The sequence below is a fragment of the Halichoerus grypus genome, chromosome 11, assembly GCF_964656455.1.
Source record: "Halichoerus grypus chromosome 11, mHalGry1.hap1.1, whole genome shotgun sequence".
In the NCBI taxonomy this organism is placed as follows: Eukaryota; Metazoa; Chordata; class Mammalia; order Carnivora; family Phocidae; genus Halichoerus; species Halichoerus grypus.
In genome coordinates, this window is record NC_135722.1 from 5,309,821 (window position 1) to 5,327,726 (window position 17,906).

Sequence of the window (17,906 nt, forward strand, 5' to 3'; positions counted from 1 at the left end):
GCCCACACAGGCTGGCCTGGCCCCCTGCCCCCAGCAGGCCTCCATCAGCAAGGCAGTGGGAGCGGGAGAGGAGGCCAGAGCTACCGAGCCCGGATTCCACTCAGGCGCTGGTGACTCCGGAAAAGCCGCTTCACCCTCTGAGCTGCTGTTGCATCCGCCATGGGGAGGGTTCAGTCAGAAAGCGTGTGAGGCACTCGGCTAGAGCCTGGCACACAGTAGGGCCTCAGTGAACAGAAGTTCTTCCCTCGCTCCCATCCAGAGATGTCCCTGCAGGGGCTGGAGTCGGACGGGAGGAGGCACCGCCTGGCCTCGGCCTCCGGGTGGGGGCCTGTGAGCTTTGGGGCAGATCAGCTGTGCCCACGACCAGTTTGGGGCCTGAGAGAGCACGGGGCTGACTCTGTGCCTTGGATGGCTCCAGAGGACGTCAGCGTCTGCTCCCTCTACTCAAGGGTTCAACTACTGTCCACCTGCCCCACCACCACCGCGCGGTCTAGAGAGTGCCCTGGTCCCGCCTCCAGCAGAGCCCCTTCTATGCACTCAGCCCCCGGGGCCGAGAGGGGATGATGTCCAAACAGAGAGTCTGGGGACCAGTGGCTCCAGAAAGGGTACAGGCCCCCAAGAGGTCACATAGCATCTCCGGGCAGAGCCCCGCTCTTCCCTCTCAAGCCGCAGACACTGCAAGAAAAAGTAGGAAGCGCTGAAGTTCTCATCCCCGCCCCCTTCCCTTTCACACCAGCGCTTCCTTCTGGCTGCCCCCCAACACCCAGCTTTCTGTCACCCCCCTGTGTTCCAAAACCATGAGCTCTTCGCCCTTTTAACGCCCCTCAACCCCCCACCCCCGGCCCTTTGCCTCTGCCAGTAGCCGAGCGCTGCCCTGACCAGCAGGTGTAGATGAAAGACCTTTCTGTGGGCCCTTCTAGGGCTGCTTCCGTCTGAAAAAGGCAGCGGGCAGGACCTGCGGTCTGGAGAGGTGCAGGGTGCAGGTCTGGAGAGGTGCAGGGTGCAGGTCTGGAGAGGTGCAGGGTGCAGGTCCTGGGCTCTGGTTGCTAGCTCCCTCTTCACCTCGGCGTTCTCCTCTGTAGAATGGGGTGGTAGAGTTCCCCTTGCAAAGGCTGCTGCTGTCATGAACGGGGCCCTGGGGATGGAAACACGCTGAACGGTGACAATGTGGGGGGTGGGGGGCAGAATTCTAGCATTTCCTGCTGATGGGACTGTGGATGCTGAGGCTGCCGGAGAGAGATTTCTGAATGGGCACAAATTTGTTGAATTCATTCATTTATTGAGCACTTGCTAGGTAATCTTCCAGCCAACCCTCCATTGTGGGGACACATGAGTGGAGTGATGGGCATGGCCTCGGGTGCCCCTTGGGGGTTTTTTGAATCCCAGCTCCACCACTCACCAGCTGTGTGATCTTCAGCAAGGCTCTTGGCTTCTTTGGGACTCCGTTTCCTCATCTGTAAAATGGGGATCATATCAATGGTCCCCATTTCCTAGGAGTGTTCATATCTATGAAGTACTTGGATCCTTTGCCTGGCACAGAGTAAGTGCTGAATAATTATTAACCATTAATTTAATTATGCCAGTGGGCATCCCCAAACCTCACCCAGGCCTGGGACCAACACTCACCCAGGGGCCAGAGCCCACGTGGCAGCATCCTGCCCACTAGGCATTGTCCCCTCCACCATACTGCCTCCCGTTCTGCAAGAAATGCTTTCCCACTGCCCCACCCCTTTGGGTGCACACTCCCTGGAGGCAGGGTCTGGACTGGTGTCCCCCTTGGGGCATTCTGCAGCGCTCCTCCCTCTTCTCCCAGAGAGGGGTCCCAAAGCTTTTTCAACAGGACAGGCAGATCAGACACTAAAACCCAAGTGCCCACCACCTGCCTTCAACTCTGGTCCCCATTCCAAACCCAGCCTTTGGGAGAGTGGGCTAGCCCCACCTCCAAGGTCCCTGAGGGGAAATCTCACCTAGAACAGTGAATTGTTATCCAGGAGAAAGAGCAGTGCTAGGAAGGGTTTAGTGGGATAAAGAGGAGTTCTACTGGTGACCCCAGAAGAGGGTTTTGTGTTAGAGGAAGCATGCGCACCCAAGGCCAGAGAGGTTGAAGGGAGGGCTCATCCCTGACATTCCACAGTCCATCTACCTCACCCCTAACACCCCAGGGGGCGGGGGCTCCTGTTGCCCTCTAGGAGACTCACCCCTTCTCAGCTGAGAGGTACGTTTATTCTGAGTTGTGAATATGAACATTTTCAATTCTACATTCAGGACTGCTGTTCATTCATTCATTCAGGTACGGGACTTGACCCCACGCTGTGTGCTAAGTCTCATTCTAAGTGCTGGGGATACCGTGGGAAACAGGACAAAGTGCCACCCACAGTTTGCTAACATTCTAGTGGAGTGGGGCAGACAAAATGCAAATACACAACTAATTACATAATAGAACATCAGATACGGATTAAGAAGGATACAGGAGGAACAAGTAAGGGCGAGAGAGTGACCAGTGAGGGGTTGGTCTGAGACCTGGAGAAAGTGAGGGATGGGGCCTTTTCACAAGCTGGGGGGAGAGTTTCCAGATGGAAAGAACAGGATGTACCCAGGCCCTGGGGTGGGAAAGAAGGTGGTTTGTTTCAGGGACAGGAGGATCCATGTCACGGGGCCACGTGCAGGGAGAGGACAGAGGAAGGTAACATATGGGGGGGACAGGGCACAAGGACTATGGGGATTATTTCAAGCGTGACAATGAGGAGCCGAGGGCAGGGTTTGGGGTACGGGGTCTGGTTTGGGCTTTAGACAAGCCCTGGCTGTTGCCTGGAGGGCACAATGGAGAGAGAGGCTTAGTGACAGCATTCCCTCTTCCAAAGCACCCTCATTCCTCTCCTTTTTTGGAAGGGCCGGCCTGTCCCAGGGTGTGTGGAACAGAGGAAAAAGCAAGGACTTTGGAGCCAAACAGATGGGGGCTAAATCTTGGTGGGATGACCTGGGGCAGACACCCTTCCCCTCTGAGCTGTTTCCTCATCAGGGAGTGGGAAGCGGGGTGAATAGGGTATAAGCCTCAGCCAGCGTGAGACACACAGTGGGGCCTCCTGCTGCCCCAGATAAGACTCCTGGCTTTGCTCTTCTCTCCTCTTCCCCCCACCTCTCTTTTTCTGGGAAAGAGACCCTGACCATCACCTCAAGGAAGATGAGGGAGGTGGCCAGTGCCCCAGGGACACCAGCCCCAGGCAGAAGGGACAGATTCTGCCTGTCAGACCTACAGGGACACCCAAGTCCCCCCAGGGTGGGACACGGACAGGGATGGGGTAGATCTCAGGAGGCCAGTCTGGGCTCCTGTCCCAGGAGCTAGCTAGGAGGGAGACATCTGCGGACAGACCACTAGGCTGGGATCTGGCAGGGGGCATGTCCCCATTTCTATTTTTAATAAGGAGGCCCAGCGGGCCCCAGGGGTGTTCATCGGAAACAGTGAGTTGGCTGGGCCTTCCACGCGCCCCTTCAAACACCGCTGTTGTATTTACATTGTTCATCACGAGCGTGTACTTTTTTAACCTTTAAAAAGAGGCACGTGAATATATCGACTGTCAGCCTGGATACTGTATTTTGGAGTCAGGGGTGGACTGGGGCACCCGGAAGTATGCACTGGGATGGGGGCTTGGCACCGCGCCCTCCACCCATCCTGGTACTCTCGAGGGCACCGCCAGAGGAGCAGGACCGGGAAGGGGTCGCGGTCGGCGGGCGGGCTGCACCCCGCACCTACAGCCCCTCCGGCCCGACCCCCACCCCTATCCGTGCCCCTTCGCCCCGGAGGGACCCGGGCGCCTGAGGGGCGGGGCTCGCCCAGGCGCCGCCCCTGCGCTCCTCTAGCCCCGGCGCTCGGGGCCTCCGGGGCTCCGCTCGCAGTCTCCCGCCCCGCCCCTCCGCGCGTGACCTCGGCCCCGCCCCCGCGAGCCCCCGCCCCGCCCCCCCCGCCCCCTGCCCCCGGCTCCTCTGTCACTTCCTGATTCCCGCTTCCTGCTTCCCAGAGGCCGGGATCCGGAGCCGCCCGAGGCCGGTGCCGCAGCCCCCGGCGTCCCCGGTGAGCGCGGCTGGCCGGAGCTGGGGGCGCGGGCGGGGGACCGGGCGGGGCTGCGGGGCGGAGCCGCGGGAGGCTGGGGTGGGGGGTCGCGAGTCCGAGGAGCCTTTACCCCCTGCGGCACTCCACCCTCAGTCCCAACTCCCTGTGGCCGCCCAGCCTCTCCGCCCCCCCCCCCCACGGTTCACCTTGGACCCCGCTCCGAGGGCGCCCTGGGATGATCTGCGGCCGGGAGCGGCATCCAGACCCCTGCCCCCCAGTCCTGCCAGGCCCCCTGGACCGGCCTGGGGCTCCCTGCAGCTCCCTGCACATTCCTGCAGGCGCTGCACATTCCCCGGGGCTCAGAACTGGGGCCTGGCGCGGCTCCACACTGGAGACCTTTCCCCATCACCCAACTTCCAAATCCTGGGCAGGAAGGAGCCTGCTTGGAACTGACTGGGACCTACAGAGGAGCTAAGCTTGCCCAGGCTTCGGCACCTCCCACCTCCCCCACACATACCAGAGCCAGGGAGGGGCCTGGGTAGGGTCCTGCAAAGCCCCTCGGGACTCAGCAGTGTGGGCCTTGGGTCAGTGCACTCCCCCCCTCCACCTCAGATGCCCCCTTGGTGGGTGGCAGCCAGGGGCTGCACCTGTGACCCCGTTCTGTAACTGGGGAAGCTGAAAGCCAAGAGGGTCACCATGACCGGGTTGCAGCCTCCCCGCCTCCCTTCCTGCAGCCCTGGGAGGGTTGGGGGTTGTTGGGATGGGTGAGGGCTGATCGAAGTCTCTCCACCCTACAGACATGTCCTTCCGCAAGGTGGTTCGGCAGAGCAAATTCCGGCACGTGTTTGGACAGCCGGTCAAGAACGACCAGTGCTATGAAGATATTCGAGTGTCCCGTGTCACCTGGGACAGCACCTTCTGCGCCGTCAATCCCAAGTTCCTGGCTGTGATCGTGGAGGCCAGCGGCGGGGGTGCCTTCCTGGTGCTCCCCTTAAGCAAGGTGGGCCCCATCAGGGCTGGGGGAAGGACTGGCGACCCGGCCACACCTACCAGGCCTCTCTGCTCACCTCACTTTCCGTATCTTGCCCACGCCCACACTGCTGGGCAGGTGTCATAACCCAGATTTATTGCCTAAAAGAGGTGTTAGCCCAGATGGAGGTTTTTTTATTGCCAGCGAGTCAGGGTCAGAGGCAACAGGCGCTTCCCGCTCACCCTTGACCGCCCCTCTCATGCCCGCAGACGGGCCGCATCGACAAGGCCTACCCGACGGTGTGCGGACACACGGGACCCGTCCTGGACATCGATTGGTGTCCCCACAACGACGAGGTCATCGCCAGCGGCTCGGAGGACTGTACAGTCATGGTGAGGCTTGGGGCCGCGGCCGTGCCCGGGTCGCAGGTGTGGCTCCAGGCCTCAGCTGGCATCTCCACCCCTCCCGCAGGTGTGGCAGATCCCGGAGAACGGGCTCACGTCCCCGCTGACAGAGCCGGTGGCGGTGCTGGAGGGACACACCAAGAGGGTGGGCATTGTCACTTGGCACCCGACCGCCCGCAACGTGCTGCTCAGTGCAGGTCCGCACCGCCCCCCCCCCGCCCCCCAGCCCCCCTCCGTGCACAGCCCTGGAACCCACGCCCTCTCCCAGGCCCATCTGACAGGTGGTAAGGCCGAGGCCCACAGAGGTCAAGGGCCCAGGTGTGGCCCCCGGAGGGTGGGCTGATGGCCCCCTGCCCGGCAGGCTGTGACAACGTGGTGCTCATCTGGAACGTGGGCACGGCGGAGGAGTTGTACCGCTTGGACAGCCTGCACCCCGACCTCATCTACAACGTCAGCTGGAACCGCAACGGCAGCCTCTTCTGCTCTGCGTGCAAGGACAAGAGTGTGCGCGTCATCGACCCCCGCCGGGGCACCCTGGTGGTGGTACGTGGCCCGGCGGGCCTACGATGGTAGTGGGCAGGCCGGGGGGCTCTGTCGGGTGCCGCACTGACCACGCTGTCCCCCGGACAGGAGAGGGAGAAGGCTCACGAAGGGGCCCGTCCCATGCGGGCCATCTTCCTGGCGGATGGCAAGGTGTTCACCACGGGCTTCAGCCGCATGAGCGAGCGGCAGCTGGCGCTATGGGACCCGGTGAGTGGCCACGGCCAGCTGACGGGACAGGCTTGATTGAGCCTTGGACCCCCCCCTGGGCAGGGAGGGCGGGAGTCACCCCAGAGAGGCCTGTGGGCCGCAGGTTCTCAGCCTGGCAGCTGAGGCTCTCGGGACCTGGAACCCTTGCCCCTCGCTCTCCAGCCTCCCCTACTGCCTCCAGCTTCCTCCAGGCCTTAGCCCACGTTGTTCTCCCAACTGAAAGGCCCTTCCCTCCTTTGCTTGCCTGTTCCAATCCGGCCGTCCTTCGGGGCCCAGTGCCGAGGCCCTCTCCCCCAGGAGGCCTCCCAGCCCTTCTCCTGAAGTGTTCTGTCCCACAGCCCTGTGGCTTCTGTATAGTGACCTCCGTGGATCCCTCTGAGACGGGGGGTAGTGCTGCCCGGCACCCTCCACTCCCACGTGGTAGGGACTAAAGGCCTGGAGTAGGCCAGGGAAGAGGGATCCTGGGAGTGGAGGGGATCCAGGAGGGGGGAGGGAACCCATCTGGCGTTGGTGGGGACAGGGCCCACCAGCATGGGAGCTGCCTGGGGCCAGTCCTGATGGGCTGGGACGGTGAGGAGAGGGAAGGAAAGTCCTGGCCTGGCCTGGCCTCACTGCCCACCACCCCATGTGCCAGGAAAACCTTGAGGAACCCATGGCCCTGCAGGAACTGGACTCGAGCAATGGGGCGCTGCTGCCCTTCTACGACCCTGACACCAGCGTGGTCTACGTCTGCGGCAAGGTGGGGCCGGGCAGGGTGGATGGGGGCAGGGAAGAAGGCTGCGTGCCTGAGTGCTGACCCCTGCCGCCTCCCACTCCACAGGGTGATTCCAGCATCCGGTACTTTGAGATCACAGATGAGCCCCCCTATATCCACTTCCTGAACACATTCACCAGCAAGGAACCCCAGAGGGGCATGGGCAGCATGCCGAAGAGGGGCTTGGAGGTCAGCAAGTGTGAGATCGCCCGGTAAGAAGGGCCCCCCCGGGTGGCTGGCTGCAGAGGGATGAGTTGGCCCCAGCGGCAGAGGCCCGGCCATGACCGGGCAGGGTGAGAGGTCAGACCTTCGGAGGCTGCTGAGGAGCGGGAACCAGCCCACAGCAGGGCCAGGGTCAAGGTCCGGCCGTGGAGGGGCTGGGGTGAGGCCTGGAAGTGGAGAGTGCAGGGAGCCAGGAGAGCCTGTGAGGGGGAGGTTCCACCCACGGTCCCTGCCTCCCCTTTCCCAGGTTCTACAAACTGCACGAGCGCAAGTGTGAGCCCATCGTCATGACTGTGCCAAGAAAGGTGAGGCCACCTGGTCCCCTGCCCACCCACTCCCTTCCTCAGCGGACAGGCCCTGCGGGGGTGAGCGGGCTAAGGCCTGTGAACGGGACGTGGTTGAGTGTGGATGTGGTCAGTGGGCTGGACAGACACCAGCATGGGTTTGGCCTGCCGCCACACGTTGGACTGTGCCAGGCGGGGGATAAGACGGGGTGAGACAGGGTGAGCTGAGGGCCTGCTCTGGAAGAGCCACAGGAGACAGATGTCAGGCCACCGTGCAGGGCTCCCTGTGGCAGGCAAGGCAGGACCCAACAGCATGGCTAGGGTGGGGCCCGCCAACGGTGGGTCAAGGCCAGGCAAAGGGCACGGAGGTAAGAACAGAGAGAGGGACGGGAGTCTGGCTGTGGTGGAAACCCCCACGAAGAGGGGATCAGTCCACGTGTGGCCTGGCCTCAGATGCCCAGCCAAGAACCTTGGACGAGCTTCGTTCTTCTCCAGCCAGCATTCACCGAGTGAACCATTCGGCATGCCAGGCACATCCCGGGGAGGAGAGCCGTGAATGAGGCTGGCAGGGTTCACAGTCCGTGGGACACAGACAGGGCTCCCAGAATCCCATGAAGCCACGTGGCTGACCCCTGCTTGGGAGTGTTAGGAAGGCTTCTGAGAAGAGTTGTTGGCCATATCCCGAAAGGAAGTGAAACGAGAAATTTGTGCTTTAGGGAGGCCATTTGGGGCCAGGCCGTTGGAGGATGGGGTGACAGGGTTCAGGCCTGGAGGCCAAGAGAAATCAATGAGGAGGTGGCTACCCAGGGTCCAGACAAGAGAAGAGGACCCTGCCACTGGGCCCCCAGCTGATCCGGCCCTCCCCCACCCCCTGCCCAGTCGGACCTCTTCCAGGACGATCTGTACCCTGACACAGCCGGGCCTGAGGCGGCCCTAGAGGCAGAGGAGTGGGTGAGCGGGCAGGATGCCAGCCCCATCCTCATCTCCCTGCGGGAGGCCTACGTGCCCAGCAAGCAGCGGGACCTGAAGGTCAGCAGGCGCAACGTACTATCCGATAGCCGGCCTGCTGCGGCCCCGAGCTCGGCCCGCCCCGGGGCCTCCATCTCTGCTGCGTCCATCCACACGACCGTCCCCAGCGGCAGCCTCGCCGGAGCCGCGGTACGTGCCCCCACCCAGCTCCCCCCAGGCGGCACCCCGGTCTGCTGTGCGTGCGCCTGAACCCTTCCCGGCCAGGCTGTCAGGCTCAGGCCCTGGCCTGGTAGGTTGGGGGAGGGCTGCAGCTCCGCGCCCCCTGACTCCCGCCCCCACGCCCCTGCAGGAGGCCGGGAAGCTGGAGGAGGTGATGCAGGAGCTGCGGGCGCTGAGGGCGCTGGTCAAGGAGCAGGGGGAGCGCATTGGTCGCCTGGAGGAGCAGCTCGGCCGCATGGAGAATGGGGACGCGTAGGACCACAGGCCCAGGGGATCCCACTCCCCCTCACTTCCTCCTCCTCCGAGCTCCCTCCTCACCCAGCCTCTGCTGGCAAGTCACACCACTAGCTGGCTGTCTCCTGCCCCCTGCCCAGGGCCTCTGGGGCAGGTCAGGGGCAGTCCACCCCAACCCATCCTGTGGGCCCCGGGCTGGAGCCCCCGCCTGGCTGTCATTGTTACTGTGGAGGATTTTTGTATCAAGGCAAACTTATACTCTGAGGGACCATCTCCCCCCAGCTCCCTGCTCCCTCCCGGAGGAAGTGGGAGGGACAAGCTCTATATTTTCATTCCAAATAAAATTCTCTTTCTAAAAGCCAGGTTTGCCCTCTGCAAAAGGTGGGGCTGGGAAAGGAAGTCTGGAATGCTGGGGGCAGATGAGGCCGGCCCACAGGAATCACAGATGGGGGGAAGGTCTGGGGGCCATGAGCATCCCCCCCGCCCCCGCCGCCAAGTCATCGTTTCCCTGAATTCTGCCAGCTAGAGAAACTGAGGCCACAGAGCTGTGGATGCCCAGGACTGCGTCCTGCTTTGAGCTGGTGCCTGGGTCCTCCTTTTGGAGGCCTGGCCACAGGCTCCACAGCCCCGGCCTCACCCGGCGAGAGGTCTGTGAGGCCCCCTAGTGTAAGGGTTAGGGTGGTCCCGAGAGGCCCGCGGCCCCCAGCAGGGGCCTATGGCAGGGAGGGCCGGGTGGGGTACGTGGGCAGGAAGCGGAAGCGCCCAGTAACCCCTAGCTGCGGCTGAGCGCGCCAGAGCTCACTTCCACTCAACACAACCAGAGCTGGTGGCGGGCGCCCAAGCACCGAGGCCGGCGGACTGATGGTGAGCACGGGAGCCCACTGGGTCCTGCGGTGGGGGCCGCAGGAGGTCAGAGCCGGAATGTCTGGGCCCTGGGCACTGAGGGAGGACCCCTGCATTGGAGCCCAGGAGTAGAAGCAGCTGGCCGAGGGCAGAGAAGGGAGACCCAGGGCAAGCGTGGGGCAGAAGCTGGGGCTTTCTCTTACTTCGCCTCAGAGGTGGGCCTCCCCGGGACTCAGAGTGTACCCCCCAGCACCCCTCTCCAGGCCCGGCCCCCCTTCAGGAACCTCTGACAGACCCTCTCACCTGTTCTGCTGGTGAGCTGGGACCTGGGCACAGAACCTACCTGCATCCCTGGAGCCTGGGCAAACAGAGCCCGGGGTGAAGGGGAGGCTTGCTTGAATCTCGGCACCCCTCCCCCCACCAACACCTCCCACCTGCCTTGTTCCAACCGCAGGCTTCCTCTGGTAGCGACACCCGCCTCCCCCAGCCCCCGAGCCCTACAAGCCTGAGGCCCCCGGGGACGGGAGCTGAACGGAAATGCTGCAGCTGGGGCAGTCCTGTGGGTGGAAGAGGAAGAGGGGTGTCAGGGACGCCCCCTCCATCCTGAGACCTGATCAAGTGGAGGGTAAACAGTTGTCTCAGAGTTGGCCCCTCCATTCCCACGCCTTAGGAAGAGCCAACCCCAACAGCAGCCTCGCAGATTCCTTCCCTCCCTCCACATCCCATCCCCACCCCCAACCCGTCAGTCTTGACACGTCCGACCAGTGTTTACTGGGCACCTACTGTGTGTGCCAGAAATGAGTGCTTGAGCCAGGAAGACCCCTGTCTCCTTGCTGCTTGCTCCGGTGGGGCAGATAAGGCAGGCTGCATGAGGAGTACGAGGGAGAGCAAAGGAGAGCCCGGCCGGGCCGGCCACAGAGCTGAGAGGCAGGGCAGTTCTCCAGGTCAGGCTGGGCCTCCCGGAGAGCCTCTCGGGGACGGTTTGGGCCGAGGTGAGCCGGCGCCGTGCGGCTCTCGGGGGATGGAGCATCCTGGGGGTAGAGGGAACAGCCAGCACGCAGGCCCGTGGCAGGCGCAGGCTCATGCAGGGCGCAGCCGGGGTGGCAGGGGGGGCGGGGGCGGGGTCAGAGGCTCCAGGGCCACATCTCGAAGGGCCAGGGCCTTGCGGACCCCGTAGGACGTGGGCTTTCCCGCTTGATTGTCCCCATTTTGCCCAAGAGGCAACCGGGGAGCCGGTCACCCGGCCTGACCGCCCCCTGCCCGTCTCCCCGCAGGACCTGCCCTGTGCCCTAGGGCTCGGGACACTGCTGGGCCTGCCAGGGGTCCTGGGCTCGGGCAGCGGCGCCAAGGACAGCGGGAGCTCCGGCACCGTGACCGTGGCCGTGCTGCTGCTAGTGCTGCTGCTGCTGGTCGCCGGCCTGGCGCTGGCCTGGCGCCGCCTCAGCCGGGACTCGGGGGGCTACTACCACCCGGCCCGCCTGGGCGCCGCGCTGTGGGGCCACACCCGCCGCCTCCTCTGGGCCAGCCCCCCGGGCCGCTGGCTCCGGGCCCGGGCCGAGCCGGAGTGGCGCGACGGGGCCCCGGAGCGGCAGCAGGACGAGCAGGACGCGGAGGAGGACTACCAGGTGGCGGGCGGCCCGGCGGAGACACAGTCCCAGCAAGAGGAGCAGCGAGGCGGACAGGGGCCCGGCCCCCAGCAGCCCCCGGAGCCTGCTGAGGACACGCGTGACAGTAACAGCGAAGGGGGCCTGGGCCTCAGCTGCCAGGGGCCGGCGGGCTCGGGGGGCAGCGCCGAGGCCCTGCTGAGCGACCTGCACGCCTTTGCTGGCAGCGCGGCCTGGGACGACAGCGCCGAAGCCGCTGGGGGCCGGGGCCTCCACGTCACCGCACTGTAAGAGCCAGAGTGGCGTCCCGTCCCTGTCACTGCGCCTGTGCGTCCCGAGCTGCCCTGGACCCAGCGTCACCCACACCGGCGCCCCCCCCATGTAAGAGTCTCAGACGATCGCTCCCCCACCGGTTCTGTCCCCAAAGCTGTGCATCCCTGTCCCCACCAGGAAGGCCGCCCACCCCAGGGGCACTGGGGTCATCTGAAATAAAACCCCTCCAGCCCCGTGGCTCTGTGGTCCTGTAGCGACCCTTCCCATCTCGGAGCAGGGGCTCCCCCTGGCACAGCCCCACCCAATCCTGCCCCCAGAGGTCCAAGGGAAGAGCCAGGTCAGTGCCATGATTCAGTATTTTAATTCTCCGAGGGCACAGCTCAACTGCAGGCCAGCTGGGCGGCGAGGCCGCTCCCCTGACAGCCAGAGCCTGTGGCCCTTCGCGGGCATGGTTCAGGGGCACAGCCGCCCCAACAGAGACACGCTCTCACGCACACTCACTCCTGCACCCCTAGACACACCTCCAGGTCTCTGGAGCTGGCCCAGGGCCCCACTTGCCCTCACGGCCGCCCACCCTCCTAGCGCCCTGGGCGCCCACGGCCCCTTTTAGACTTCTTGGTCCCTGAGGGGGGTCGGATGGGGAGGGGGGCAGTGCTCGAGGGCGGTGGTGGCGGCGGCGGCAGGAGAGGAGGTAGAGGGGGCTCCGTGGGCTCCAGTGGGCCAGAGCCGGGCCGGAATCCCTCAAAGGGCGAGAACTTCAGGGGGCTGCAGGGGAAACCAAGGTGAGTCAGCACGTGCTGGCGCCGGGGCCAGAGGGCCGATGTCCCCCCACCCCCCCCGCCAGGCACAGAGGCTGTGAGGTCAAGTGCCCAGCCAGGAGCCCCCACCACCAGGGGTCCCCAGCTGTGGATGGGAAAACAGACTGGCACTGAGAGGCGGCCCTGGCCGGACCCCTGCCTCAGCTACACACTGCCCTCTGTCCTGTGGTACCTGACCGGGGTCCGGGGGCTGCTGTGGAGGCGCCTGGGGGAGCGCAGCTTGGGCTGGAAGGAGAAGCCCTCCTTGATGCTGTCCAGGACGGAGGGTGCCACGTAGGTGAAGCCCTGGGCGGGCGGGAGCGAAGGCAGGGCCGGGCGACACTCAGTGTCCACCACTCCTGAGCCACGATCCTGCCCGGGCCCCCATAACCCTCAGGCCCCCCAGGACCTCACCAGGAAGGCCTGGTTGGCGCTCTCGCTGAGGGCCGTATCATCGGGACTGTCCACCGGCGTCTGCCGCGTGAAGTGGGAGTCAAACTGGCTCACGTCCTCCTCTGACTGCTGTGGGTAGACCCGAGCGGGGAGGAGGGGTCGGGGGCATCCAGGACGGGTCCTCCACCTGCCCCCAGACGAATGGGTCCTCCGCTTACCAGAGAGGGCCTGAAAGGGGGGTCGATGCGACGAGCCAGGAGGTCGTCCCAATTAATGTGCCGGAAGAAGGGGTGCCTCTGTGGGTAGAGGGCCCCCAAACATCTCATCACTGCACCCTCCTTGGCTCTCTCAGTAACTCCCTCTGCCCTAAGGCCTTGCCTGCCCCCTGGCACCTTTGGGGGCTCAGCCCTGCCCCCTCCTGGTGGTCCCAGACCCACCTGCACATCAGCAGCATCCCCAGGGCCACCCCCGATCCGCTGGCCGGGATTCCGCTTCAGAAACTGCAGGACAAGGGCAGAGGGTGAGGGTCTGTCTGGGGGAGAGGCACTGACCGTGTGTTCCTCCACGTTCCTGGAGACCGGCCTGGGCAGGGAAAGGTGAGCTGTGTGTGTGTGTCTGCGTATGTGTGTGTGTGGTGGTGCGGAGAAGGCCTCCAGAGTGTGGTCTCCACCTACGGACAACCTTAGGCCTCCCAAGGTTTGGTCTAATGGGCCCTTCCGCGTGAAGCCTTCGCAAAAGCACCCGGTCACTGGGGGCACTAGGGCACGGCAGTGGGATCCAATCTCCAAGCCTCGCCTCCCACTTTTACCCCCAACGAATGCCTTCTCGATGGGAGAGCAGCTAGCTCATCGTGAATGTTCTGCTGATTAAGACTTGGGACTAGGGGTGTGTGCAGCAGGGTCATCAGCTGGTCTGCGACAGAGTGAAGGCCCAAGCTCGGCGTCTCGGACCCCAAAGCCAATGCTCTTTCATCCCAGAGGCACACTGCACAGGCCGGAGTGTCCCACAGCCCAGAGGAACTCAGGATTCCATGCAGGGTCTAGAAGACCCTGGGGGCTGGGCCAGGCACTGGAGGAGCCCACCTTTTTGACAAGGTCCCGGGCATCCGGGGTGAGGTAGGGGGGCAGCGTCAGCTTCCCTTTGATGATCTTGTCCATGGTTTTCTTCCGGTTCTCTGCAGTGAAGGGTGGCTGGAGAAAGCAGAGGGTGAGAGGAGACTTGCGGGCCTCCCCCCAGGCGCTGGCCCTGGCCCTGGCCCAGGATCAGGACCCCCCTCCCACCCCCCTCCCCACCGCCCCTCCTCCCAAGGAGGCTGGACTTGCCGATCCAGTGAGCATGTCATACATCAGGGCCCCCAGGCTCCACCAGTCCACCGCCCGGTTGTGGCCACTGCGTACCAGAATCTCAGGGGCCCTGGGGGCCAGGGGAAACCATCAGCCAGGCCGGGCCCTTCCTGGCAGTCCTCCCAACCCCTGGTCCCAGCCAGCTGCCGCTTACATGTACTCAATGGTGCCACAGAAGGTATGGGTGACGGCGCCCTCATGGATCGACTCCTTGCAGAGTCCAAAGTCTGTCAGTTTGATGTGGCCTGAGGAAGATGTTGGAGGCGGTGGTCAGGGCCCTGGCCTACCGTGTGGTGCTCCTCAGCCCTCCCTGCGGATTCCAACCCAACATATGCAGCTACACGGGGTTGGGGGGGGGTGCACACATGCGCACCCTGGCTGTTGAGCATGATGTTCTCAGGTTTGAGGTCCCGGTAGATGATGCCTTGGGAGTGGAGATGGCCCAGGGCCAGTGTGATCTCTGCCAGGTAGAAACTGCAGAGACAGGACAGGGTGAAGGCAAGGGTAGGCAAGAGACTGGGCTCTGGGGGAAGGGGATCCCTGGAGCCCCTCCAGAGAGGCAGGAAGGAACACCTACCAGGCCGTGTCTTCCAGGAAGATGCCCTCTCGCTCCAGATGCGTGAAGAGCTCACCGCCTGTGACACAAACATGTCAGCAGCTGTGTGCTGGGAACAAGCATCTTTGCTCTCTGAATCTCGGTTTCTTCTTGGGGAGAGTGGGACTCATAATTCCGGCCCTACCTGCCTCACAGAGCTGCCGTGGGGATTCAATTCAATTCAGCAAACATCTACCGACGCCTACTCGGGTGTCTGGCCCTGTGCTGGGTGAAGCTGGGGACACAGAGATGAGGAGACCCAGCCATTGCCCTCAGGATGCTCAGTCTAATGGGGAGACAGACATGCACACAGGTGCTCTAATATGCCAGACTGAGGCAACAGCTCCAGGAGCTTAATGCAAAAAATATCACAGAGGAGGCAAAGGACTCCCAGCGTGAGGGGACACAGCCCATGGTAACAGTGAGAATCGAGGGGCTGCTGAGATGGACACGGGCACTGGAGCTCACAGGGCTCATCCGTGCAGACAGGACCTGGCGGCAAGCGGGCCCCAACCGCTTCACGGCCAACAGGGGGCACCAGGCCAAGGAGGCCAGGCTTCACCGGGGCAGTGACAAAGAGCCGTGTGATTGTGAGTAGGAGGGTCGGGGACAATTCCGTGCTGAGACGATGACCCTGGGCGTTCATGGAAGAGGGTGAGCTGAAGGCCTCAGGCCCAGTTAGGAACAACTGTGACCCCTGCCCTCCCTCAGGAGAGCGGGGTATGAAGGACACTACTGAGAATGAACCAGCGGGATCTGGGACCCAACTGGACACAGGGCATATAGGAGAGAGGAACAGGCCATGAAGGGGTAGTGGAAATGGACAAAACAAGCCACTGGATTTCTGCACGAACTCCCACCGTTCCCGTCCACCCCCAATACAGGTGAGGGACAAAATAGGTGCTGGACAGACGTTTGCTGAATGAATGAATGAAGGGACGGATGGACACACGAATGGATGGGCGTGGGGGCCCCCTAGCCATTCTACACACCACATCTCTCCGGGCTTCCCCCAGAGCTCCCAGTGCTTCCTGGCTGGTTCCCTGGCCCTGGTTCCCTGGCTGGGCCCCTGCTCATACCACTGAGACACTCGAGGATGAGGTAGAGTTTGCCACCAGTCTGGAAGGCATAGGCCAGTTCCACAATGAAGGGGTGCTTCACTGACTCTAGAATGTTCCGTTCAGCCCGCGTGTGTGCTGTGTCCTTGGCGTTGCGCACAATTTTGGCCTGAAGAGGCGGGATCAATCAGAAGGTGGGCACCCCGGGCGCCTTTAGTCCCTCCAGCCATTACCCTCCTGCCACCCTTTATCGCTCCATTCTATTTCTCCATAATTCCGCTACCAGTGATCATCCTTCTCAAGGACTGATTTATCCTCTAGAGGTACCTCTCTGCTTTGGCACCAATGACATTTCAGGCAGATAATCCTTTGCTGTGGGTGCTGTCTTGTACATCGTAGGATGCTGAGCAGCAGCCCTGGCCTCTACCCACTGAATGCCAGTAGCACCCCTATTTAGTCGTGACTCAAAAATGGAGAGGCAATATTGCCCACGGTTGGGAATTACTGCAAAACGACACAACCACAACTGACAATAAACCAGCCAATGCCCGAGACAGGGGCCATCTCCTCCATCACGTTCACTACTGTCTTCCGGAAGCCTGGAGTAGTGCATGGAGGACGGCAGCCACCGAGCAAGGATTTGTTGGCCGAACAAATGACTCACCTTCCTCAGGACTTTCATGGCATATATTTTGCCCAAGTTGGTGCCCTGCACCTTTCGCACTTGGAACACCTGTAGGGCAGGGGAGACAGGATCAACCTCCCTCTCCACATGCTGTCTTCAAAAAGCTCCACCCTGAAGCTCTGGCATTGAGACCCAGAGGCCCAGGCCCACCCAAGGGTGGGGCAGTAAAGATGTCAAGTCTGATTCTGAGAGCATCGGCCTTTCCCTGCTTTATGTTTTTACCTCAGCGTTCTACGGAGGCTCGGCTGATTTACAAGTCTAATTTGTTTTGAGACCCTTTGCTGCGGCAAGACTGAGGCAGGGAGAGCAGTGAGGAAGGAAGCCCAGTACCTTGCCATAGCCCCCCTTGCCCAGCACACGCAGCAGCTCAAAGCAGTGGGGCCCGATGCGCTCAGGGCCTAGGTTCACACTGGTCTCAGTCAGCTCCACCTCCTCACAGTGTCCCACAGGCCTATTAACACAAGAAGTTAATGGGGGCAAGGCTCCAGCACTCCCCGTGTCTCCCTCCCCAGCCCATACCCTCCTCCCCCAACACAACCCTCACTCACTCCAGGCCAGCCGCCCTCGACTCGGCAAGGGGACACACGTCCTGTGAGAAACCGAGGGGTAAGAGCCAAGGAAGGCACCGGATCCCTCCCCCTCAAGCTGGACTACTTGGCCCAGGAGAGGAGGGGGCCAGCAATGGGAGCTGGCGGGCGATGGGCCAGCAATGGGGAGGAGAGGTCCGGGGCAGAACAGGGAGAACCAGGGTAAGGGCTGGGGCCTGGAAGACAGGTCGGGGTGAGCGAGGGTGGGTCAGAGCTTAATAGGGGCCGGGCTCAGAGACGCTCTGGCTGGGGGAAGCCAGGGCGAGTCCACCGCCTGGAGGATGGGATCGGCTCCGGGATCGAGCCGCGCCCGGGAGGACCACTCACCGAGGGGCTCAACTCTGGCTCGCCCTCGCTGCCTTCCTCCGTCTCCAGGTCCAGGTCAAACACGGCCGCCATAGCGGCGCCGGCCCGGCGGGCCCCTCGGCCCGTGCTTGGCCGCGCTCAGACTGACAGCCCGGGGGGGCGGGGCGGGGGTTGTACGTCATCACTCCGCGACCGCGGCCCCGCGCGCCGATGACGCATGAGGCTCTCCCCTCCCTCCAGCCGGCCACTTAGTCTGGCGGGGCGAAAAGATGGCGCCCGGCGCAAGGCCTCTCGGGAACTGTAGTTCCAGAGTGCCGGGCTGCCAAAGCCGGTCTAACACTCTTTGATGGGACCCTCAGTCTTCGCAGCACTGCTCTCCGGGGGTGGCACCGGACAAGGGAAGCCTAGAAGGCGCTCATCTTGGTTCTGGGGAGAGTTTGAGTTTGGATGGGGCAGAAGCACATGCTGGTATGGGTGTAAATTTAATCCCCAGCCCGGTTTAAGCTGTGCGCTGGCTGGGTGGCGGGGCGGCGAAAGGCAGGTCGCGTCCGTCTGTTCGCCCCTGAGA

General features: G+C 63.2%; 3 protein-coding genes across 8 annotated transcripts; 2 read left to right on the plus strand and 1 right to left on the minus strand.

Moving 5' to 3' along the window:
• The first annotated feature begins 3,970 nt into the window (after positions 1-3,970).
• CORO1B (coronin 1B) lies at positions 3,971-9,212 on the plus strand. The gene is made up of 11 exons (XM_036067549.2): positions 3,971-4,069; positions 4,846-5,048; positions 5,288-5,410; positions 5,490-5,619; positions 5,784-5,965; positions 6,053-6,172; positions 6,807-6,911; positions 6,993-7,138; positions 7,396-7,453; positions 8,312-8,590; positions 8,751-9,212. The coding sequence occupies exons 2-11, from the start codon at positions 4,848-4,850 to the stop codon at positions 8,874-8,876; spliced, it is 1,470 nt and encodes a 489-aa protein (XP_035923442.1). The 5' UTR covers positions 3,971-4,069; positions 4,846-4,847; the 3' UTR covers positions 8,877-9,212.
• Positions 9,213-9,340: 128 nt separating this feature from the next.
• PTPRCAP (protein tyrosine phosphatase receptor type C associated protein) lies at positions 9,341-11,811 on the plus strand. The gene is made up of 2 exons (XM_036067556.2): positions 9,341-9,718; positions 10,972-11,811. Exons 1-2 carry the CDS (start codon positions 9,716-9,718, stop codon positions 11,590-11,592), a joined length of 624 nt encoding a protein of 207 aa, XP_035923449.1. The 5' UTR covers positions 9,341-9,715; the 3' UTR covers positions 11,593-11,811.
• Positions 11,812-11,916: 105 nt separating this feature from the next.
• Positions 11,917-17,510, minus strand: RPS6KB2 (ribosomal protein S6 kinase B2). 6 transcript variants are annotated; one of them, XM_036067551.2, is made up of 15 exons: positions 17,360-17,510; positions 16,994-17,034; positions 16,776-16,896; positions 16,425-16,493; positions 15,782-15,929; positions 14,685-14,742; positions 14,481-14,581; positions 14,262-14,352; positions 14,087-14,177; positions 13,847-13,954; positions 13,202-13,264; positions 12,983-13,060; positions 12,786-12,890; positions 12,565-12,677; positions 11,917-12,339 (listed from the first exon to the last, which is right to left on the minus strand). In XM_036067551.2, the coding sequence occupies exons 1-15, from the start codon at positions 17,429-17,431 to the stop codon at positions 12,153-12,155; spliced, it is 1,446 nt and encodes a 481-aa protein (XP_035923444.1). In that variant the 5' UTR covers positions 17,432-17,510; the 3' UTR covers positions 11,917-12,152. The 6 variants fall into 6 exon arrangements, 4 of the variants coding, with proteins under 4 accessions (XP_035923444.1, XP_035923443.1, XP_035923448.1 ...); XM_036067550.1 differs by having other exon boundaries at positions 12,786-12,893; XM_036067552.2 differs by having other exon boundaries at positions 12,182-12,339; positions 12,570-12,677; positions 12,786-12,893.
• Positions 17,511-17,906: the final 396 nt, after the last annotated feature.